We start from the raw sequence: 24,198 nt of genomic DNA on the forward strand, positions 1-24,198 counted from the left end.
AAGACCATTTGCTGCAAGTGATTAACGTTAATTTGATTTCCTGTGAGTCAATTTCCTTGAGATATGGTAAATAGGCTATTACCTGTTATTGACCTTTACTTCATTAAAAAGACTTAAAATTAGCATTTATATATATACGTCCTTCCAAAAAAGTTTGTTTAATAAAGAAAAATATTGTTATAATCACATTATACTTGCTAGCCGAGGCTGTAGTTCCAAAGTTAATGGTAAATAAAGATGGTAATCAAGAGGGAATATGATGATGATTTTTAAACCCATCTAACGGACTGACCCCTTCCTTCACCTCCACTTGAATTCTTGCTCCTAGGTCTGACTTCAACTGAGCAGGAAGAAACTACGTCAGCATTTGATCATGAAAGCAAAAAGTTTATTCATGTTTGAAACTACATATAACTACCACGAGGAAGACTTTTCAATCCAGGGTGTAATCCAGTTAGAAAGTAACACGAAACGGTTTAATACATTAGAATCACTGCCACAAATTATTTTCATGACTCAATCAGTTTCAGAATCGCATACAATACAAAAGAGAGAAAGAAAGGGCCCCCTGTTACACAGGGGGCAATATACAGTACTGAATACTGAAGTCTGTATGCATTACAATTAGTTGTTGGTTTTCTGTGTGGATTAGTAACAAGATGAAGAACATTCAAAATGTTTCTCAGTATTTACAACAGTTGCACTGGTTTGTGTTAAACCCAAGACCCCCATGTTCCCACTTTCCGCTTCTTTAAAAGTTGCCCAAGCAACCCTGATTCTTTTAAAAGATTACAATGTACATTACATTTCATGGGGAAACAAAGAGTTAATTACAAGATGCAAAAAAGATAAGAAAGAGACAAACTACAGCGTGAGTATCGTTCAGAGGTAGTAAGTGAGCACTCTAAGCTACAGAACATGTTGAAAGTCTATTGGTTTGTATGAGTTCGCATGAGGTAATAAAGCTGTGTTTGATTGGTGAGATGTATAAATACTCTTTTGCTACACTATGTACAACACTCCATATGATGGTGCTTTTTTTCCTTTGCCTTTTTCCTTTGCTTGCGGTGTGCTGCCAAGAAGAGGTACCAAGTCTTGGCAGGCGTGTGCAGCACCTAGCTCGTACTGTAAAACCCCGGGTCTTGGCTTTCACAGACATCAGCAGCAAGTGTCTTCATCTCCTAAGAACAACCTATGGCCGGTGTCGAAACACAGGGAGGAGACTCAGGGTCCGGGGTAGTTTTAGCAAGAAAAGATGCTCCTGGTTTCCAATCTAATTTGTAAGACAACAGATCACAACAAAAATGTGACGAATAAGGATTCTTAAACACAACCATTGTTAACCGAAATAACCGAACAGCGCTTTTTTATTCCAACTCTATAAGAGATATGAAAAGATGAAACACAATCAAAGTCTGCAATTCATTCTGACTTTCCATGGAAATATGCACAAAGTCAAATTTAGGTGAGGCGGTTCTTTGTGTCTGCTCTTGCTATTGAGGTTAAGCTTGTCCTGTACTTTTACCCTTAAGGCCAAGTAATTGGCAACTGTTAGACCAACATTGTTAAAACTGCTGATAATAAATTATGATAAAATAGTTACAGGGCTATAAACAATGCTAAATCTTGGCCTAATTGGATAAAGTGCTTTTTAACATTGTGTGTTTTAAGTATAAATACAAATGATTATGATACCTTTAAAAAACAGATTTACCAAGTTTTCTAATAAGACAAGGTTTTACAGTAAAGCTGTAGGTGGTTGGCTACAAAAAAAACTCTTTTCCTTTTTCTCCTGTGGCTCTGAATGCGCTAATCAAGGCATCTCAGCTCAGGGAAAAAGTGTTGCTAGGAGATTAGTTAGAGGTATCAGAGTGCACACTTCCCGGCCCTTCTGTAGGGGAAGTCACAGAAGATGGAGTAGTTGCGTCCTGCCAGCCTCCATTAGCCTGAAAAGGGAAAAACAATTCAATTGATACCATTACGCATATTAATTGCACCATACACTGAACATATCACACTGGCAAGCCCGCGCTTCGGGAGGAGATGCTCTGGGAAGGAGATTTGCCTACACTCCCTCTGGCTGCAGGATTTGTGTAAGGAAAAAGCGGCTGGTGTTAGGCGAGGGATAAGGCAGAGCCTGCAGCGGGAAGGAAAGCTGAGAGACGAGCAGCCGTTCAGCCAGATGTTGGCTGCAATTAGGTCTCTGGGATTCCTGCAAAGACCATCCACGCTTTAACCACGAACACGCCTTCAGCCAACACTTCAGCTTTTCCCCTGGGAAGACAAGGCTGGGGCAATCTGTGTTTAACCCCCTTGCTTCCCGAAGTTAGGAACTGCCTTTCCCTGCCTAGCAGAGCCCTCCACCTGCGGACCCTGGCGCACAAAGAGGCAGCAAAGGTCTGCTGGGGTCTGCTTTCCAATTACCTCTAACCGCAGCCCGTGCTCCGCACGCCGCTCCGTGCCTCCGCACGCCGCCGGCCCCAGCCCTGCCTCAGCGCGAGCAGCGCTCAGGAACAGATTTGCCTTCTGTCTCGGGCGATGGAGGCGATTGCTGAAATCAACGTCTGATCGGATCGCCGCCGTGGCAGACAGCTTGTCGCTCCATATTTTTATGTCAGTCAAGAAGAGGGAGGCGCGGGGCTCGTGACTTGGGGGACGCTGAGTGGAAGTGACGGGGAGGCTTCTCCGCAGAGCCCGCGAGAGCCCCGCGCTGCCGGCGCCCCCGGCCTTGGCAGGGATGCTTCCCGGCAGGGAAAGGTTAGCCTATGCTAATGCCTTCATGACGTGCTGCGTTACCAAACCCATCCGTGGGCTGTGGGAACGCTGTGCTCTCCCCGGAGCAAGGGGCAGAGGGAGCGATGGCAGCGTGTGGGACCTCACGCCTGCCTGGTGTCAACCCTCAAACCCCCGCACCCAACCTGGTTGGATTTAAGATCATCGTGCGTCTCTCACGACAAAAGAAACCGCTTCCTGGCTTCACCAGGAGGAGAAAGAAGGCTCAGCAATAATTATCTCCTTTGCAGATGAAAATCAGCAAACAGAGGAGCTCTTATCCTGACAAATGCAAAGGTTTGGCTTCTCTTCAGTAAAATCAACAGCAGCACCCAACCTGCAATCACGTCAAGGCTGAAACCTCACCACCCGCTTTAAAACACTCAAGTGTGCAGATGCAGACCGAAAACGCACGAAATCCTACTCCAAATGCAGAGGCACCACTGCTTTTTTGTATTTTAAAGATATGAGAATGTACTTAGAGAAAGAAAAACTCTTGTGCAGATAGGAGTCTGAAGATATTCCATCTGAAGTAAACATCATTCCTCTTTTATCCAAATTTATAAACAACAAATGTACAATATTTTTACTCAGCTTGGCAGCTGGAGGAGAGGTTGTCAGCAAGCATTCTTTTTTTCAAATAAATTAATCCTTACTCTGGTGGTTTGAGATTATGCACTGTATTATACAACAGCGCCTTATCAGGCCTCATCAGTGAAGATGGAATTCATGTCTGTAAAATGCTGCAGGCAATCACAGTTTCATATTTTATCATGTTGATAAGGATATCGCAAATTCTCTGAAGCATTTCAAAACACTTAAATGAAAAAGGAGAAATGCAACTAAAAGGCTTTTTATATGGTTTGTTGTGGGTTATTATGAGTTATTTATAAACCCAAAAAGAAAGATTTGACATTTCAAATGTAAAAGATTTGAGTATTTAATGGTACTTTTCTCCCTTTACAATTGAACATCTTCAATCACATTTTAAATCATTAATATTTACTCTTATGGCAAGTGGAAACCCAAAAAGGGGGAAAAACCTCCCACTCCCTGTGGCTGCAGTGTCTCACACTGGGTGTCCCCGTTTTCCCTGTCTGGGGGCTCCCCATGACGCTCAGCACCCACACCTCAACCCACAGCGGGTTGTGAGACACAGGGACTGTCCCTGGCATGGGGGTGACAGTCACTAGACGGGAATTCTCTGCGGTAACGCTGGAGTCCATGAGTATGAAGGAAAACAAATGAAAGTCACCTCTCAGGCAAATATGAAACATTAAAAAACCCCCATAAGGCGTTAATTGTTGAAGTTATAAATGAAAGAAACGAGCTGGAAATGAAGGATGAAGAGGATCCGCCGTGGAGCCCCAGCCACAGAGGCTGCTGCCGTGGGTGGTATTGCATCCCAGGCTTTCATGCCGACAGAAGAATGGATCTCTGCCTTTATTTATCCTGGCGCCTCGTGTGCAGGCCACAGGGTCCAGCCTGCGAGGGTCTGAGCACTGTCAGATCCCATCGCTTACAGCGAGAGGTAGGACATTTAGCACCTATCACCATCAAGCCCCTAATCCCTCAATTTACTAGCATCTGTTTGCCACACTTACTACTCTCTCCCATTCGGAGTAACAAGGCCAAAAGTGCTTCTCAAACACAGGAAAAACGTGCACCCTTGAAAGAGCTAAAAGTGTATCAAAAGCACAGTGCTGGTGTGTGATTGCAGGCAATAACAAACATGAGTACAGAGTTATCTGGCCATCTCACGGTGAAGAACAGGAGCCTTCTCTCCAAGGCTATTACTTTTTAACTCATAAGGCTGAAAATCATAAAAATTCCAATTACTTATAGTCACAGCTCCAGGAATTTCTCTCTTTTCGTGTTATCAAGACTTACAGCTGTACCAAGGGCTATTCCGTGGCTCATCCTCAAAGATGCAGTATTAAAAACACTATTACAAGAGTAATTAATACATGTATTAATGACTGCATTTACCTGACACTGTGCTTATGGCTCTCCAAACTATTGTTCCCCTGGGTACTCACATTTAAATTATGTGGACTGTACAGTGAATTTCCTCCCAAGCCATCATTGTATCCTCCCGTCTGATTGATAACATGACGCAGGGTATCCACCTTAAAGTAAGGGGAAACAAAATTCATCATTCCAAATCTATTAAAACATCATCACTTACAATAGGCAACATTTTGAATTATGTGAGCCAAAAGGGTTTAGCATCTTCTATGAAAGGCAAATTTATCAATCAAGGATGACTGGCAGAATTTCAACAAATCCTTGCATCTTAAAACCCATACATCTTGCTCCTCACACCAGCCAAACAACAACTTCCTCACAGCTCTGCGTCCTGTAGGTCCTTCTTAAGTGTCTGCAGCAAAGTGCTGTGCATATTGATATGTCTGTATGTGCTTGCATGTATGGGAAGAGATTATGGCATATGTACTGCATGTAAAACATGGAGTTAGCCCTGTCTAAAAGGACTGGAAAAGTGACTGAGAATGAGTTGTATTTGAACAGCTCAGTTAGATGTGTTCTGACATTTAAATAAGCAAATAAATAAATAAAGGTTTGTCCAATCAATGAAAGAAAGATGGTTTTTAAAAAAGGAAAAAAAGAAAAAAAGGGAGGAAAAAAAAAAAGGAAAAAAGAAAGGAAATTCACTGGATTTACAGTGTCCATGGAAGTCAGACGCACCCAATCCCATTCCATGAGCTCAAGCCAGAGCCGAATGCATTCACAAAGCTTAAAATTTCAATCAGAAAAAAATCACTCTTTCCTTGATATTTGTGAAATTCAGTGCCGGGGTAAGAGCAGGTCACATTCAGAAATAAGCAGCCTCCACTCTGCAGCGAGGCACAGACCATTTAATAGAGCCAGAGTAAGGTGGAATTTTTAGCCCAAACCCTACCCTGCTAGAAAGGCCCTACTTTGGGGCATTTCTCCTACCTGTGACTGCACATTGGCTCCGACTTGGGACCCCTGGTAAGAATCCCCATTCAGACTCTGCATGTTCATGAACATGTCCCCAGAATTTGGGAGGTTAAAAGAACCAGAAGAACCTGGAAAGGAAAGAGTTAGGTAGCTGAATAACAGAGAGCTGCAAATATATAACCCCAGAGACCTGAGGGCAGGGGAAGGAGAAGAAGACAGGAGAGGAGAAGGAAAGGCAGCGCACAGCAGAGGGAAAGCTGCTGGCCCCGGTGCAGGGCGAGCACCGGCTGCCACCCGGGAGCTGGGTAAGCTGGAGGCCCCGTGCAACCCAGGTCAGCTTTTCCCTCTGGAAGAGCAGCCTGTACAACAACAGGTTTTCATGTTGAGAGCTTTCCTCCAGTGGATTGCTCCATCGTGAGACGCTATCACCAAACACTCGGAGAAAAACTCCTTTTGGGTCTGTGCTTCATGTCTCCTTCACAAGGAAATGGCAAGCTCTAATTAGCCGATTTATTACCATCACAGGAGGAACCTTTTCCTTACTTTCGTTTAAAAGGGTTTTTTTTTCCCCATGGATCTTTATACTCTTTAGAAGTTGTCTGCAACTGAGTCGCAGGAAAAGTTCACTGTAAATAGTGTCAAACACATCTGTGTTGCGTGGAAACCTCTGCCTCTGGAGCCCAAAAAAAGTGACTTCCTCTTTACACGTTCCCCCTCCTAATTTAAAGCTTAGATTTGCACAATGTCAGCAACACACCAGCGAGGCAATTTTTAAACACTGCAGAAGAACATGTGGTGGAGCAACTCCAAAATAAAAGCTGCATTGTTCGATTTCTATATATATAAAATATCAACTCCATTTCAGGCAACCTGGAGTTTTAATTCTAATTAATGCACGCTAAAATATTCCTCTGTTTTGTTCTTATCTTGACAATAAATTTAATGGTTCTTACAAAATCAGACTTTGGAGCTCTGCCTCATTTGATATTACTTTCATTGAATGAGAAAAAGCTTAAAATATCTATAGAAACAAAGAAGCTGCCAGAAGCCTGAGCCAAGCAGACATTACCATTGCAGGAATTATGTGGGCCCTGCTCTGCTCCCTTGTGAGGCTGCAGGAGCTTCACCACTAAAGCCACTGAGACCACCTACAGCAGCATTCAGCCCTTGTAATGGTCCAGCCTGGAGATCCATGGGCTTGGTACCACAAGTAGGTCTGCTAAGGAGCTGCAGCCCGACCACACTCCCTGGGGCACCATCCTTTAGGGACTGCCCTTCAGGATGCTTTAATGCACAAGCCGGGTACGTACCAGAGTTTGGTGTGGTGGGGGAGTTTGTCTGGTTGTTCTGGACCGCGGCGGCCACGGCGTGTGCTGCGGTCACAGCCGTCTTTGCCGCGTAGAGATTGGCTTCTTCCTGGAACTTCCCGATGTTCTTCTTGTACCTGATTCTCTTATTGCCAAACCAGTTGGACACCTGCATTGGAGAGAAATGGGAAGGGTGAAGGACACAAAGTGCTTGACCTGGCAAAGCTTGATCCCTTTGAGATGTCAGGTTTGGTCTAGCAAGTACACATGTCCCAGCCCCCAAACCGTATCTGCTGAGTACTCTGGTTAAGTAAGCAGTAACCAAGGAGCAGTTTAATATTACTATGGATATGAGTGTGATCTGGCTCTGCTTCTCTGTTGGCAAACTGATGCATGAGGGGTGACTCTTTGATGATGACACATATCCTGGAGCTTGCTGTAGCATTTAGTGCAGCATTGTCTCCTGCTACTATGAGCCATTTGTCAACAAAAACAGTGCAAGACCCCAAAAACTGCTCAAGGGGGACCAAGGTCCGGTTGAGTGAGGGTGAGCAGGTAGTGAGAGCAATTGTTCTTTATTTTTGGGCTGGAACAACCTTGGCAGCCCACTCACAGAACCGTGTTCGGTCAGCTGAAAATGAAAGGAATCATATAAATCAATAATGGCTGAAAAGCCACTTTGTCATCTCCCTTTGAAGATACTGTACTGAAGCCAAGATGGCTCACGGGGCACCAGCTATTCACCCACTCAGAGGTCACGGCTGGAGCCTCTCAGAAAAGTTGGTACAATCTCTCTCACTGCCTTTGTTTAGCTTCAGCTGCTGTAACAGAGCTCCTAAATAGCAAACCCAGTTTATAACATGGATGACAGGCATGGCTAATGAGACAAGAAAGCATCTGCAACAACACAGAGGTAAAGGGAAGGGGACCAGCAATAACACAAGTGGTAATCACCAGCCCCTGGGCGCGGTGTGAGGCCAGGGTTGGGGTCCTGTGCTCCCCCAGGAGCCATGGCAGCTCTGCAGCACCTCTCCCATCCCATGCTCCACCACAGTGCCTGGCGAGGCACCCCGCTGCAGGCAGGATACAAATCCTGCTGTATTTTATGTAGCACAGCTTTTGTTTAAACACAATTAATGAAAAGCCTCTAGCTTTTAACAGTAATACGCAAGGTACCTTATACATTCTATTCCCTAGGTAACACTCCACCGAATTCTATATATTGCACTTAATATTACCTTGTCAGTCAAAGAAGCAATAATACATTAATGAAACCTAGCAAATAATTATTGTGGACAATCAGATTATGCTTTATTAACAGTTTCATAATTGAGGAATCTCTGTGCATCAACTGTATTGTCCATGGATGTGTGCAGACCCTTCTGTTTATGCACGCCCCTGGACCAATCAAACAACAGCCATCACTAATAAAGGTTTATTTAATTCTCACAGTAAAATTTTAATATCACCAGCAGCCTGGGGAAGCCTCAATGAGTGGATTTGCTTGACATCAGATCGTTTCCATTCTGCTAGTCCCAATACTTCTTAATCTTTAATATCAAGGCAATTAAAATTAATGGCCACTCATCCAGAGCCACTGTGGGCAGTGTTTCCTTGACATCAATTGTTTGATGGGATTACCTAGAGGTTAAACTAACAAGCAAGGTTTAATTGGAAGCAATGAGAGGAGCACCGATCGTACGTTATGTTTAACCCGCACACCACATCTAAATGAATACCCACAAATGTTAAACTATTTGTGAGACCAAAGCGTGCACCCTGTGCAGGGGCAGAGCACAGCATCCCGGGAACCACAGCACCCTCCAGGGTTCTGCAGTCACATCCCGGGTCCCTTCACCCCCCCGGCCAAAGGACACTTTGCTCACATCAGTGAGAGGCTGCAGCAGAGCGTGCCATGGCCCGGGGATGTGCAGGGCTCTGGCAGCAGCCAGGCGTGCATGGCCGACATGGGCAGCTGGATGTGTCCAGGATGGGAGCAGGTCACTGCTCAAGCAGTGCTGAGCAGGATTTAGGCTGGATTTGCCACTGTGGAATTCTTCCTGTGGGGCTGTGCTGGCTGCTTGCAGCTTCCCCTGCCTGCCCAGAGCACACCTCACCTTAACCAGGACCGGGATGCTGGTGCTGGGCTGCTCCCAGGCAGCATCAGGACTGGGAAGAGCCTCCCTGGCTCCTCACCCAGCCTGTGCTTACCCTAAAAATGAAAGTTGTCTCCATTGCAAGCTGCTTCACAACACATTTTTCATTAAAACAAACTATCTCTTCACATGAAAAAAACAACCAACATCTTTCTCCTCCTGATCATTGAAGGCCAATTAATTAATTGGCTTAATTGTATATTACATTTCAAACAATACTGTTGCTCTTATTTATCATGTTAATTGCAATGTTAAATAAAAAGACAATAAATTATTACTGAAATCATCAAGATGCCTAATGTGGGATTTGGGATGGGGCAGGCCTGCCTTGTGTCTGCTTTCATGGGATAAATCAGTGCTCGTTCTGCAGAAGATGCAGCTGACATGAGAGCATCACTGCTGAAATTAGTGGATTACACATTCATGGATCACATGGACATTTTTCCATTGTGTTTCCAAGCATCTGTAGCACAGTTTCTGTTCCACACGTAATCAAATGGCACAAAATAGAAGATTTTGAAAACCCATGTGCCACTATCATGGTTCATGAGCTAAACCCAAGAATTTTACCTCTAGAAACTATTTAAGTAAACTTACATCTCTTTTAACTTTGCTTCCCATATGAAGTCAAGGGCTAAGAGCCTATATATCCACAGCTCTCCCTTTCGGGCTGCTTACAGAAACAGACCCAGACTCCGAAGTAGCAGGGGCAGGAGGGGTGTTGAAAACCAGCTCCTGCATTCTTTATTTAAAAGAGCAGTAAATATATTCCCTTGTCAACCACATCCTTCTTTTGTTTGAAGCAGTGAAAAATTTTATTGCTGTAATCCACTGACATGCTTTCAGCAACGACTATGCCCTCTCTATAGCCCATATGATAGACTGATAGTTGTTCATGACACCCTGAAAGAGGCTCATCTGCAAAAGTATAAAACATCAGCCTTGCAGCCATGGTAAGGGGAGAACAGATGATACAGTTTATCTCCCTCCAACACGTGCTGATCGGGTAGCTCTAAATTACAGCCGACGATGTTCTCCAGTAAGGACATTTTTTTTTCTCCTAGAATTACCTTTTCTATACTCTTAAAAATGCAATTGTGCGAGGTGCTCATCCTAACAAATAGTTTGTCTTTATGTTTTTCTTGAAAAACCTTCTCTACATATTATTTTAAACACCGATATCAAAACTGAAACCATCTATCTCCCATCTGCAACAAAATGATTCTAGGAGACAATTTTCTTCGCAGCTCGGTAAAGTGCTATGGCAGCAAGATTTCCAGTGAGCTGCTTCATCTGGGGGGAGGACAACCCAAAACCTCACTAATTAAGTGTTAGACGGAGAAAATGTTCTGCCATGAATCTGCCCCCAGCATTTACAAGGCACTGACAGTAGAAGGAAGAAACACCTTGGATCATCGCTAGGAGAGGCTACCAGGGAAGCCTGGCTCAGCCAGGAGAAGGACAAAGCCCCTTCATCAAACACCAGCTCTAACCTCCAGGAGCTTGGAAAACCATCTGTTAACTTTATGGGGTTTTCCCCCCCCTCCCATTTTCCAGCTCTTTTTGTACCTCCAGGGCATTTGTAGCATGGGAGGTAAGCAGGGGATAGCTGAAGGACTCCTGGTCAAGCCTGGAAATACGTGTGCTCAGGGAATTTTCCTGGAAGCCCAGGGTGAGGTGTAGCTCAGTCACTCGCTTGGATGCCATTGCTTATCCCATGCGATGCTACTCCTGCCAGTATTTGAAAAGACTGCTCAATTCACCCCTGATTTCTGGATTGCATCCTCTGACTTCTGCTGCCAACCACTACAGCAGTGTGCACTGCGCTATTTTACAGTGCTTGCTCAGAGCTTTTCTGCTACATGGCCTCAAAAAATACATACATTTTTCAGTACAAAGAAAGACAACTCCAGCCCAGTTTGACCTCGTAAATACCAACCCTGCAGTCCCACTGTGCAGCCTTTGGAAATGCCTTTGAAAATCAAAGATTAGGATATCCACAGTGTTCACATTTTCTAGCTGTGACAGCAGATCTATCAGGAACTTAAGCAACCAGCTGATCACAGGCACTCCCTCTCTCACATACATGCTCCTCTCCCATCAGATGATGTATTGCCCCGTGTTCAGGCTTTCCCATCACCCAGAGGTTTTCCCAGCCTTTTATAGTACCTTGCAGAGCAAAGCACCAGCCATGGCCCTAGACCTGCACCTCTGGCAGATAGAGCCCAGACTCTGTGCCCAGTGCTGCCCGTGCTCCAGCCTGGAAAATATCACCCTGCAAAGCCTGGGATGCTACAGGGGACACAATGCAGCTACTCCCACTGCTCACACAGACTTCCTAATGGATTCAAGAAACAACTAATTCATGCTTATATCAAATATTAAAGAGACAAACCTATATTCATGTCACAGGCTTACTGCTACTGCTACATTTTTGGACCATCTGCCTGCCTTTTATTTCATTTACAACATATACATTAAATCTTATCAAACAACCAATTAAGAAAGAAATCAGATCTATTAGTGCTAGAAGCAATCAGTTATGGCTTCTCAAATGTTCCATCTCATTTCCTTCAGTCACTTCAGCCTTATCTAGATCTAGCTTTTTATCTGTCCACTCTGTGGCATCACTAACTCCTTCTCTGCCAGCCACAATTCACCGTCTGCTGGGTGAAATTTTTGGACACCACTTACTGGAGGAACTGCTATAAACCATCTCATGCCAAGAGGACTGGAACCAGCAACATGATGTAGGGCTGCAGATAAAGGTGCCAGGAACCTGTGTGTGCTCTTGGGCTGTTTGGCTGGTCCCAGGCATCCACAGCAGCTGGGAATGAGTTTGGTGCTGAATTTCATCCTAAAATATCCTGCTCATCACCACAGCCACTTGTAAATGGACTGGGAGAAGTGATCTCTATCCCTTACCTTCAGCTGGCACTGGCACAGGGGCTTCCACCCTACCTGGAGCATGGTACATGCTGCATACCAAGCAATGAGCAAGTAGAGAGTGAGGCACACGTGTTGCTGGGCCCTCATGTCAGAGGGTAGTTTTGCCAGGGTTTGTACTGAGGGTGCATCCAAAGTCAAATAAGTTACATCAAATTTCAGGGGGCTGGGCAGCCTTTCACTCAGAAGTCTTCAATAAAATGCCTGAATTTTTCATGCAGGTCTTAATTATAAAGCTAAAGGTTGCATTGCTAATAATGCCAATACTGCAGCCTGCAGCCATTAATAGTTAACACATTTGCCGCAGGCATTGTTCCTCTAAAGGACCTGAAATATTGATAAGTGGAGCTGATGGAGCTGGGAGGAGATGGCACTCCAGCCCTAGCAATGGGCAATGGGGTGCTGGGAGAACTTGTGAGAACTGGTGATCTTTCTCTGCTACCCAAGTGCAACCCTTCCTGTATGAGCTGGATTTGCTATGGGTTTCTATCAAATGTATAGGCCACAAAAAAACCAAAATGCTGTTCTGTTTTTCAAACTATCTGGTGACTGAAAGTGAATGAAAGCTCAGTGGAGCACTGTCATGGGCCTGAACATCACTGCAAGACCCCAGTCCAGAGCTGCAAAGGTACTTTGGCAGCTGTAGCCAACGACAGTGCACATTCCGATTAGGGAGACACTGGTTTTCTCACATTAACTTCACAGTAACATCTGTTGTATGTGATAAAAGGAGGAAATCCGCCCAATACATTTTTGCTAGAGAAACCACTGGTGTCACTTCAGTGTACTGAGAGGATGAAATTCTGCCTGACTTTCAGCAATCAAAGAAATTCTGATCTATAGAGATAGATTATATGTTTGTCAATAAACTGGCCTTCCCCTGAAATAATGGGAAGTTGTAATGAATTCATAACAGACAATAAGGCTCAGCAAGAATCTTTCTGACTGTGCAGAGACAGCTGACCTAAAGTAGGGTGCTAACCTTACTGCCCTTTCAATTCTATCTTTGTACCCCAGCACAACCCCAGCCACCTGCAGGCACGCTGCCTTTCCTGCAGAGCTCAGTCACATTCCACCACCCAGCTGAACTTTATCATGGTCAACAGCACAAATTTTAAGGGATTACAACAGTGCATCAGGGAGGGACCTGCTTCATATGGCACACCTCTGCTGAAAGCACATCCCAAAGCCTGGAGGGGGGGGCGGCAGCTTTGCAAGAGGAGCCAGGAGGTCAAAGCACTGCCTGGGATGCAGAGCACAGGGGCTGGGACTTGCTTACCTGCGATACCGTGATGCTGCATTTCTTTGCCAGCTCTTCTTTGGCTTCTTCACTGGGGTAGGGGTTACTGAGGTGGGAGTAGAAATACTCATTCAAGATTTCCGTGGCTTGTTTACTGAAGTTACGCCTTTTCCTTCTGAAATGAGAAAAGCAAACCATGGCTGTTCTTCCAGACACAAGCAGGTCTCTGGCAGGGTCAGCTGAGTGGAAGCGCCCTTCACATGCCCATGCCGCAGCACACAGCAACACAACAGCACTGCCACAGTACCCTCAATCCCTTTGGGCCAGCCCTTCAAGGGTCTGGACGCTGCTTCTGGTTCATGCCATTCAGCTCCATGTGGGCTCCACCCCACATTTGAGTGCTGTGGCAGGAAACACGATGAAGCAAGAGGCGAGGCAGGGTGCTGAGCTGGGCTGCCCACCTGCAGCACCTCCACAGCCCCACCTGAACCTCCACTGTTAAGCTCCATGCTGACAGCAGCCTACAGAACCTCTTCCCATTAGCAGCAGGTCAGCTGGGGATTCTGGGTGAGCACAGTGGAAAAGGACTGGGTGGCCTCACTGCCACCGTGTCCTCATGTAGCATTCACTGAGCTAATTGGCTTCTGTGAACAAGTGGCTTTCAGGGCTTTGTGAGGGAGACCCATCTGTGCACCCTCCTGCCGAGGGCTGAGCAGGGCCCAAGCTCTCATGACGCTGCCAAGGACAGGTAATGAGGGGCACAGCACATCCCTTGGCATGCAGGCAGCCGATGCTGCACCTTCACCAACCAGGGTACCATAGTGGCATCGGTGCAGCTGCGGTGTTTTCCCTCCGAGCCGACATCGGCTGCTCTCCTTCTCCCCAGAACACCCCCTCGAAATCACTGGTTAAACATTTCCTTCAGAGCTCCCTTCCCCTCAGGGCTGGTTGCAATCAAACTGCCTGCGCCGGAGGCCAGCAGGCAGCCGAGCGCAATCCCCAGCGCTCTCTTCCAGCAGGATCACGATGCTGCTAACTACACTGTATCCTGGAGCAGGCAGACTCTCTCCCTAGAGCTATGTTTATCTCATTACTGTGCTTCCGCTCATTTTGCCTTATTTACCTTCCTCCTTTTTAAAGAAATCACTTTAAAATGTGCATCTGCAAGCTTTACCTTTCGCAGTTACTGGAGCTCTCCATAGACGTTTCCTCCAACTGTTTGTAATTACCCTAATTTGCCACACCTGCCAGTGACCTCCTTGTTAATAAAATTATTTTGCTCTTGTTTAGCTCCTTGCAGCTTTCAGGTGTGAAGCAGGAGCGAGCTGCTGAAGGGCGGCTCTGCATGGTGCCTGCTGCTCCTCCCTGCTCCACCGGGCTCAGCGCCTGCTCTGCCGGGCTCTGCCAGCTGCCAGGGAAGCCCTATGGAAGGCATGGGGATGGGGATCCGTATCCCACCTCATCAGGGCTTCCAAATCAATGCTTCTGTGCCCATAGATCCCCTCCTAATCCCCTTCTGCCTGCTTCCTCGCAGCCTGTTTTGGAGGCTGGTGTGCTGTGTAGCAGCACAGGGTGTCCAAGGGTGCTGCCTTCTCCGGTGCCCCAGTCAGGCAACAGCTTGTTGGGAGCTGGGCCAGCAGATCTGGCTTTCGGAAGCATCATTGTCCCTCTTACCTCAGGCGTGTGCAGCTGCTGACCCAGCATCAGCCACAGCTCATGGGCACATCCCTCCCAGAGAACTTGGCTCTTCCATTATGGGGTCAGTGTTTTGCAAGGCTGGCCTTATGCTGCCAGACAGCGGCACCGGCAGCCAGGGAAAGAACTGCTGGGGTGACAAAAGAGCCCTGTGCTCAAATCTGATGTGACCCCCAGATGAGCAGGGCAAACAAGCATCGGGTAAACAAGCCCAGTCTTTGCACTACAATATGTAGAAAAGACACTGCTGGTTATGAAAGCCCTGTGCAGAAACCCTCCCTCTCACTGCAGCTGCTGGGTGAAGGACAAGGGCCCTGAGTGTTTGCTGGGCCAGAGCAGCCTTTTCCAGCAGGTCCCTGCCCATGAGGGGACACAACTGCCCCCCAGAAAGAGCCAGAGGCACTCGCTTCTGCCTTACCTGGCATCGAGGAACCTTGATCTTAAAATCATTACTGCTTCACAAGTACTTTGTTTGAGTTGCATCTGGATGGAGCTGAATTTTCGATGAATGATGCCCACCATCCTTTCAATCTCCTTGGGAGAAATGGGACGTGTCCGGCTCTGTTCTCTGAGAAGGTTCATCACATGTGTGGTAAATTCATTACATGCCTGCAAAGGAAGGAGAGGTTTAGAAATTGTTCTGTGCCATCCCACAAGGACACAAACTCAGACCTGGCTGCTGGGGGGAAGGCAGTGATGGGGAAGGGGTTGGGGGACCCTCATGTAGCCCTGTCCCCGCTGCCTGTGCACAGCTAGAGGAGCAGCTCACACACACTGTTAATGATACCCAGGACTGTCCTGCAGCAGCCAGGGGAGCTGAGAAACGACAGCACAGCTCTTTCCATGCTTTTTCCTTTCAATATCCCCATGTTCCCAGACATGGGGAGAGGAGAGGAGAGGTTGGGATGGTGGAGAGGAGAGGTTGGGATCCATGCGTGCAATGACTGCGGCAGGAGGAGGATGTGAGTGGGGACCAGCACACACTGAGCAGCCAAGTGAGCAAAACCTGGGAAGGGCTGTAACCCACTGAGCCCAGGCAGGGAACAGGCAGGGTTAACATCCCACAGCCAGTGAGGATCATTCCATGTGTGTCCCCTTAGAGGTGGGGTTCAGCAAAGCCGTGCCTGAGCCTGAAGGAGGCACTGAAGGAGGGAAAGCACAAGGAGGAGCTATCAATTATCAGTCCCAGACTACACAGGTGAATGGACACAATGATATAAACTTGTCCAAGCTGCATCATCAACAGACACCCCTGGATCCAAGCCTCCCCATGGCCACACGGCTGCCACGCTGGCATCCCGGCTTCCCCCACGCAGGCTGGGAGCTGCCACCAACTCTGCTGATTTATGTCTCGCTTATGGTTCTCAAAACCAACCGCAGGGCTGCTGTCTGCTGGGCAGAGCTGTGTCGTGGTCATGGGGCTCATCCCTTCCTGGGGCTGGCCTGGTACTAGAACACGTTTTGGGCACAAACCTACCCCTATCACAAAGAGGAGAGGGGCTGGGGTCTGCCGGCAGCCAAGGCAAACTGCTCTGGACTCCCAGGACCCTCATCAGATGAAGGTGGATGTGTGCAAGGCTGTGCACTGGCTGTGCAAGGACCAGCCATCCTAACACAGCACTGGGCTGCGGTCATGTCCAAAGCCACATGATTTCACTCTCATGCATCTAATGCAAAGGGCGATGAGTATGATGCTCAGCAACCAGTACATCACATGGAAGAAGAATCTCACCCAGGCCCCATACATTAAATATCTGTTTGACTCTAGTTCCCCTTTTCTCTCTACAGCCAGGGTGAAAAACATCTGCATAATTTGTCTGACAACTCCATTTTGGGGGATTCTCCTGTGTTTCAATAGATGGTGTGAGGGAAAGAGTTAAAAGTGAAAAGTTTATGCATCTAAAAACTCATAATTTCCTATAACATTTGCTGAACGTCTCGCAACTTATTAAGTGAAGCCATCTATGAATGCAAATGCTGATTAGCAATTTGGCAATAGCCCAACATTCGCAGAATTCACATAGCTTTTCTTTAAACCAGTAGTTCATACATGATTAATTAGAACATCTCATTTATGTAGTGTGCACTTTAGCTCATTACTCTAAGTAAAATTCGTTAAGTATTTACATTTAGATAATTAAAATCTGGGTACACCCTTAAGAAAGATGCATACACTTCAGGCAAAGTGGTTTTTTTTCTTTACACTACTGAAAGTAAATTACAGGCTAATTTACATCCTTGCAGCACCCGTTTGGAGGCAGCGCTCTGGTGAGGCTCGGTGAGCCTTGGTGCAGGCACCCTTTGCCAGCTCATCACCCCTCCACATCAATCACTGCTCCACAACTTCCCCAAGCCGTTCTGAGCTCCAGGTTAAGGAGTTCGACACATTTCATCCCTGCTTCCTATCTGCATATTTTCTCTCTTTCCATTTGGACACCCCGGGCAGCAAAGCTCACAGAGGTGACCAGCCACCACTGGAGCAGCTGGGTACCAGTGCCTGCTCCTGCTGGCATCGTGGCACTGGGACCGCATCCTTCCTGCATGTCATCTACCAAGATGCCTGGACAACCTTAACACGCAAAAGCTTGGGTTCAGCCATCTGACCAGTAGCCAAAGCACCAGCTCTGGCCCACTGGTAAATGATGCACAGAGGTAAGGTGATGTAGGCACAGAAACACAGCAACTCCCTCACTGAGATAGGAGAGCAGATCTGACCATCCCAAAAATACACCTGAATCCAAAGAACATCTCAGGCACACAGCTTGCCACGTGGCCCCTTATTTGAAGATCCAGGGAGTTCATTTTTAAAGTACAATAAAAACGGCAACTGTTGTATTAAAAATACTTTCAGATACGTCTTTTCTAGAAGAAATATTTTCCCATGAATATAGTACCCAAAATTAGATGCTTCAAAGCTAAAATTAGTTTCTTGCCTTCAAGAAGCAAAAATCTTTCCCTGAATTTACTTGAATTGCTTGATGAGACTTCCCTTGGTTACAGCTACTTAGAGAGCCTGGGTTTAAGGTATCTTCACCAGCACCTCCCATCTGCAGTCACTTCAGTGCAGCAGAGTGGAAGCAAGCTCAGAAGACTCTGATGCTTTGTCTTGTTTTCTCTTGTTTATTTATAGCGTCCGAGCTACTTGATCCCTTTTTCAGTTCTATTTTTCAGACCTCTGCTTGGCGCCCGAGACATTATTAATAATGTCAGGTTATAAGTGATGGCCTTGTTAACCTGCTCAGAAACCTTCTAGGAGCGGGGATGCTCCTGCTAAGCCTTAATGCTTCATCAAGACTCCTCAGACAAGTGCATGAAAAAGAGAGGAAATGGCCCAAAACAGTCTCTGTGGGGCTGGTGGTGGCTTCTGAGCAGCCACACTTCACCCCAATTTGGGGTGAATTCAGAAGACATTTGTGAACTCAAGAAGCAGGTTCCCAGCTGCTCCGGGAGACCTGGGACCCTTCCAGTACTTTTGCCTACAGCAAAAAATGTATTTCAGTGTAATTATAGAAGATAGCTTTCAATATGTCATCTCTATTATAGCAGCTGTAAATTATGGAAGGAGCTGCCTGTGTACGGCCATTTCTCGCGGCGCACGGCGAGGGGAGAGCTGTGTGATGGCGTGACACACTTTCCATTTCTCTTGCTCTCTTTTTTTCACCCTGAGTGCATTCCCTTAACTGGCAACAAATATCAGGATCAAACTCCACGGCAAAGCATCTCCAGGAAGCTGCTCTGGTTCCTGCTGCAGTGGGACCACAGGAGAGGTGGCAGGAGCTGCTCCAGCACAAGGCAGGTGTCCCTGCGTGGGGCTGAGCTGCAGGAGGGCACCCACCTCTCCAGAACCTGCCATCTCTGGAGGCAAATATGCAAAGTCCTGGCTGCCTCTTGGCTGTGTTAAGACAAACCGGCAGGAGACAGTTTGCTGCCACGCCAGGGAAATGATCATGTTTCTGTAGAGCAGATGTGGCTGGGTGTCAGGATCAACAGGGAATTGTACATGTTTCTTATCAGCTCCACTTCTCCCTCCTTCTTAGCAGCAGCACTTGAGCATCCTCCAAAGTTTCCCGTGGTGTGGACGGATGGCTGTGACATTTCAACTGAAACCTTTGTAAATGGAGCTACAGGGCTAAAAATGCTCCTGCTTCCCCCACATCATTAAACTTATTAGAGGCAAAGGACACTTGCCAGGAAACAGCTGCAAGCACCAACCTGCAGTTGCTTTGGCCCCAGATCTACCTGAAGCCCGTGTCCCTGTGGCTTTATAAGACACGCTCCTGCTGGATGGTGCTCATTAATCCCCATCCCAGCGCTACGGGCTGCACACTGGGGCCCTGCAGCACAACTCCCAAGGGGCCATGCAGGATATTCAGGCTCCTTGGAAGGTGCGGGATGGGGGATTTGTGTGAGGGAGAAAAGGAGATTTGCACAAAGACCCTGTCTGTATTTGCTGTTATTTGTTCACTACTTGAACAACACTGTGAAAGAGGCAGCATGGATAAGGCAGTGCCCCGGCACCTGGATCACACCACACCACGAGCCCCTGAACCATGGCACGTCACCATCACCCAAACTACACTGTGCCACCATCACCCAAACCACGTCAGCCCCATGCCAGCCCTATGCCACTCAAGCCACAATCCTGTCAGCATCCACAGCAGGATGCTGCATGGACTGTACCAGTGGGTGCCATCGCCTCAATCCTCCACACTCCACCAGTGCCCCATATCCACTCCCCAGCACCCCATCACTTCCATCCACTGCGTATGCTCGGTGAGCACCACTCAGCTGTGTCAGTATGGCCTGGCACCCACCATGCCTTTGTTTCTGGTGGTATAAAAAACCTAAGCAAAGTAGCCAGGGACCTTCCAGAGGGTAATCACCAGAAAAAAGGGAAACTCTAAAATAAGGAGTTACTGAGGCAGCCAGGCCCCGCTACCCGCTGGGGATGCAGAAGGGGAAGGATGCAGAGGCAGAGCACAGGGCTGGGAAGGAGCCGGGCATCTCGGTGCACTCCTCTCCTCACCCTTGTGTTTTCAAGTGGTTTTATCACTGTCTCTGTCTCTCTTCTGTGGTTTTGGTCTGCACAGCCCAACACTTCGCTGTGAAGGGCTGGGGGCAAGCACAGGACATCCCCCGGCTTAGCTCAGGAAACCACCATCTGATGAGGTTCGCTGAGCAGATTAGGCTCAGGGTTTACAAGCTTTATTAAGACACCTCTGGGAAGGGAAAATGAAGACATCGGTTGAGGCTTGCAAGGGCCAGGGGTCCCGTGTCTTTCTTCCCTCCCGTCTCCTTTAATGCTGCTGTTCATTGCAAAACCAGAAAAGAGCAGAGGCAGAACACTCTCTCCCATGGATTACAGGGAAACTGGCACAGTGCAGCCTGCATCCTATGGGCAGGAGCCACACTGCATCCAGCAGCACATGGCAAACATTCCTGGTACCACCAGCGTGGCAAATGTGGCAGGTCACCAGGTGCCAGCAGTGAATGTATGCCCATGAGTCTCTGCAGCACTCTTCACTCCAAACAAAGACACCAAGTGCCGGTGTCCACCTGAACTGGACCTCCCTGTTCCCTATCTATAGCAGCACCTCCCAAAGACTGGGCCGAGCACTGTGCCAGCACCTCACTGCCCGCTCCCCTGCAATCTGCTTAGGAGCCCATGGGCTGAGATCACCAGCACTGCCCCTCGCCCTCCCTCCTGCACTCCCCAGCCTTGCAACACTTCATCACGAGGCACAGAAGCAGCACCGAGTGACAGACACTCTCCTCCTCTCTCCCTCTCAAAGGGGAGAAACACGGGCTTGGGTGTTGCTTTATGCAGTTACAGACAACAGAAAACACTCAGACATGCAAGACATGCATCCTGGTCCAGTGAGAGGCTCCTCAAAGCCCAGTGGACTCTGAGCATGGCTCTTTAGGGGGGAAAGGGATAGGGAAAGGGAACAGGGATGTGGTGTGGAGCGGGGCAGCGGCGGGTGCTCGCAAGCAGAGGTGTGGAGGAGAGCAGCGGCAGGTACATGTACAACTGAGAGGCTGATGTCTGACCTGTTCATATTTCTCCAGCTCTGTGTGATAGATTTGTCTGATCTGGGTCAATTTGGCTCTGTAATCTGAGTGTTCAATAGAGTTATCTGAAGACCCTCCAGAGGCTGCTGCGGCTGCAGCTGCTGCCGCCGATCCCCCACCTTTCTCCGGACCTGAGACTCCTTCTGCCAGAAGCATATTGTCTAGTCTCATTAGCTGGGGATCGGGAGGGTCTTCCTCCTGGGCTCCTCGGATGCTCAAACCTTGGGCAGAAAAGAGAGAACAAGAGAAAACACAGTCAGTATTTCTCACATCTGCCCGGCCGCTGCCCGCTCGCTGCACGCCTGAGAGGAGCCCTCCTGCCCCATAGGGCCATGGGGACCAGCCCTGACACGGCCCTGCCTCCATCCCTGTGGTGTACCCAGATGGTCACCCTGCATCGGGACTGCCCAGGCAGTTGCCATGGGGTGATGGCAGCGTCATAGGACACTTGGTTCTAACACAGAGCAGGAACATCTTCCTGCAGCTTTTAAAGGACCCTGCATGAGTTTTAAATGCTTCACTGTAAGAATAAAGGAGTGTTCACATGAGTACAGAGAGTATTCACATGAGGACAGAGACGTACATCTTCCATTTCTTTTCCAAGACATCTACATCTATGCACATTCATTCATGCACGCTCATTATCCTATACATTATATCGGTTTGATGCAAGTGTGGTAAAAGTATGTGCATTATTTATTTGGAAGCAATTGATTTGCTTCTCATTTCCTTTCAAATGGATCTAAGCACCACGTTAGCCTTATGGAGACTTGTACCACTGGACTCCATCCCTCCTATGAGGTCCAAAATGCCTGGGGAAAAAACTGTCACTTGCTCCTCAACTACAGGAGACTTCAGGCAATAAACAGGGAGATGCTGTAGATCCCATAAGCACAAATCCCATGGATGCAGACACTTCATGCATGCCCGTGGACTCCAGCTCCACACACATGGAGCTGAAATTCCACACTGGAGGAGGGAAATGGTGGAGACAGAACTGGGACCATCGCCTCGCGAATGGCCGCAGTGGGAACAGGGTGTAGAGGTTCTGGTGGCTGCTCAAAAGTGAGGATAAAGAAGGATTGAAACTCCTCCTTGCCATGCAGCACGTGGGGATATGGCTGCTATCGCGACACTGGGATACTGAGTGTGTGTGTAAAATCAAAAGCACTTCTGCATTGTATTGTTGGGAATATTTTAGATCTCATTTTTGTTTTAAGTGGAGAATTTCCGAAGCGATGCTCCGTCAGCAACCTTTTCCGCATCCTATAGATCAAGGCTGACAATTTGTAAGTTTAATCAGGTCACGCAGGCACGGTGCCAAGCTGCTTCCAACAGTGCCAAAAAGAAAGTTTAAAACTAATTACAGTAGCACAAGAATCACTAGAGCCGTTGCTTCTTGATTCAACGTTCCCATTAGAAGTGTACCTCAACCATGCACATCCCAACCCAATTAACCTCTTTAAATCTGTTTAGGAGCAGGTATTCATGCTCTGGATAGAGTCTGCCCTGTGTGTGCCCATCTCTCCTCCAAACGGGCTGCACCAGACGTGGCAGCACCAGCCACAGCTGCCATACACACAGCTGAGCACCAGCGATGCTGCTGCCAATGCCAGCCGGGAACAGCAGCCGCTCCATACAAACAGATCCCACCCTCCATGTCCTAAACCCCACGCACAGCAGGAGGTGACCCCCTGACAGGCCAACCTTCCAGCAAGCACAGCATTAATTTGGCTCTAAAATATACGTTTTAAACCTGTCCCCTCCATTTAAAACTATAATTCCATATCATTTCATGGGAATAATAAAAATGTCTCATCAGCTCTTTAAATTATTTCTGTTGCCTGCTCAGAGGTCCACAGATGAGCACGGTTTGACAACACCATGCATGGTCCCAGAACATCCCCTGGCTGGCACAGCTCTGGCCAGGGAGGGTGATGCCACGCTCAGGGGTCCCCATGGCAGGAAGGGAGATGATTCCCAGCCAAGGGAACCCTGCACACACCCCCGTTGTGGCAAAGCCAGCATGGCTCCATCGGGAACGGTCCATCCCTTGTCCCCTCCTTCCCTCTGGACTCACTGCAGGGCTGCTAACACAGGGACGGCTTTTTCTGCGTTGTTTTGGTGATCAGCTCCTCCTGTTTATCTTACTCCTCCTCTATTCTGGTGTCAGTGTGTGTAACAACATTCTGCTTTTAATCCACTCCAGTGCCCATTTCCTTCTCATGAATGACTTCTGTTGTTTCTCCTTTTTGCTTCTGGACCACTTCTCAATTCATGTTTCCGGTGCTCTATTCCAGCTGTTTTTCCCCAGCTGCATCTCTGCTATGAAACTCATCCACTCTCCCTGTCTCACAGCAGCAATCCCACTCTGCTCCCCTGATGCTGAGAGATGCCAGGCCGAAATCTGCAGTAGAATAATTTGGTACAGTTGCTGCGGTTTCTGCATCATTTACTTCCACAAACAGGCCAAAGATTAAGGGGCTTTGTCCAAAACGACACTACCCATCCAGGCTTCAATTAATAACCAAATCCCCAACCTTCCTTGCATAAATCTGACCGAGGACAGCAAGCATTCCCCAAGGTTTAAATGCAAAAGCTGGTGTCTGCACCGGAGACTGAAGGAGCTGGCGAGAGGCCCTGAAGTACAAGAGGAAGAAACTCAGTGAATAAGGACAATGATGAAGCCACTAAGGTGGCTCACACACAACCTCAACATATATCTCTGGAGCTGGTGACAGAGGGGTTGGCATATTGTGTTCATCTCAATATTAAGGAACAATCCCACATCCAGAGGCTCCAGTTCGGAGCGCGTGAGCCTGCAGACAACCCACAGACAAAGGAATGACGAAGTGTGTGTGTGTGGATATAACATTTGTTTTGCCCCTGAGTGAGACGCATCATTCATTTGAATGGCAAAGCCACAAGTTGATTAACTGATTCTAACAAGAATTAAGCTGTGTGTTAATTCAGATCTTTCCTTATGAACTATACGGAGCAGATAGGCACAACTAATAGGGTCTTGTGTCCCTGGGGGCAGGGGACAGTAAAACTGATGAACTCCTCT

General features: G+C 47.6%; 1 protein-coding gene across 4 annotated transcripts in view; it reads right to left on the reverse strand.

The window, feature by feature from the left end:
- Positions 1 to 366: 366 nt before the first annotated feature.
- Positions 367 to 24,198, reverse strand: part of PBX3 (PBX homeobox 3) — a 106,706-nt gene continuing 82,874 nt past the window's right edge. For 3 of the 4 annotated variants that reach the window (XM_057401661.1, XM_057401659.1, XM_057401660.1), the window contains 7 exons: positions 21,111 to 21,352; positions 15,478 to 15,668; positions 13,404 to 13,539; positions 7,026 to 7,191; positions 5,731 to 5,843; positions 4,812 to 4,901; positions 367 to 1,946 (listed from right to left, as the gene is read on the reverse strand). In XM_057401661.1, the coding sequence (XP_057257644.1) occupies positions 1,854 to 1,946; positions 4,812 to 4,901; positions 5,731 to 5,843; positions 7,026 to 7,191; positions 13,404 to 13,539; positions 15,478 to 15,668; positions 21,111 to 21,352 (1,031 nt within the window). In that variant the 3' untranslated portion in view covers positions 367 to 1,853. The remainder of the gene's footprint in view (positions 1,947 to 4,811; positions 4,902 to 5,730; positions 5,844 to 7,025; positions 7,192 to 13,403; positions 13,540 to 15,477; positions 15,669 to 21,110; positions 21,353 to 24,198) is intronic. The other variant, XM_057401662.1, reaches the window with a different exon arrangement.

This window comes from Pezoporus wallicus, unplaced genomic scaffold (genome assembly GCF_028554395.1).
Source record: "Pezoporus wallicus isolate ANWC-B61680 ecotype Strahan unplaced genomic scaffold, APGP_CSIRO_Pwel_v1 contig_8013, whole genome shotgun sequence".
Classification (NCBI taxonomy): domain Eukaryota; kingdom Metazoa; phylum Chordata; class Aves; order Psittaciformes; family Psittacidae; genus Pezoporus; species Pezoporus wallicus.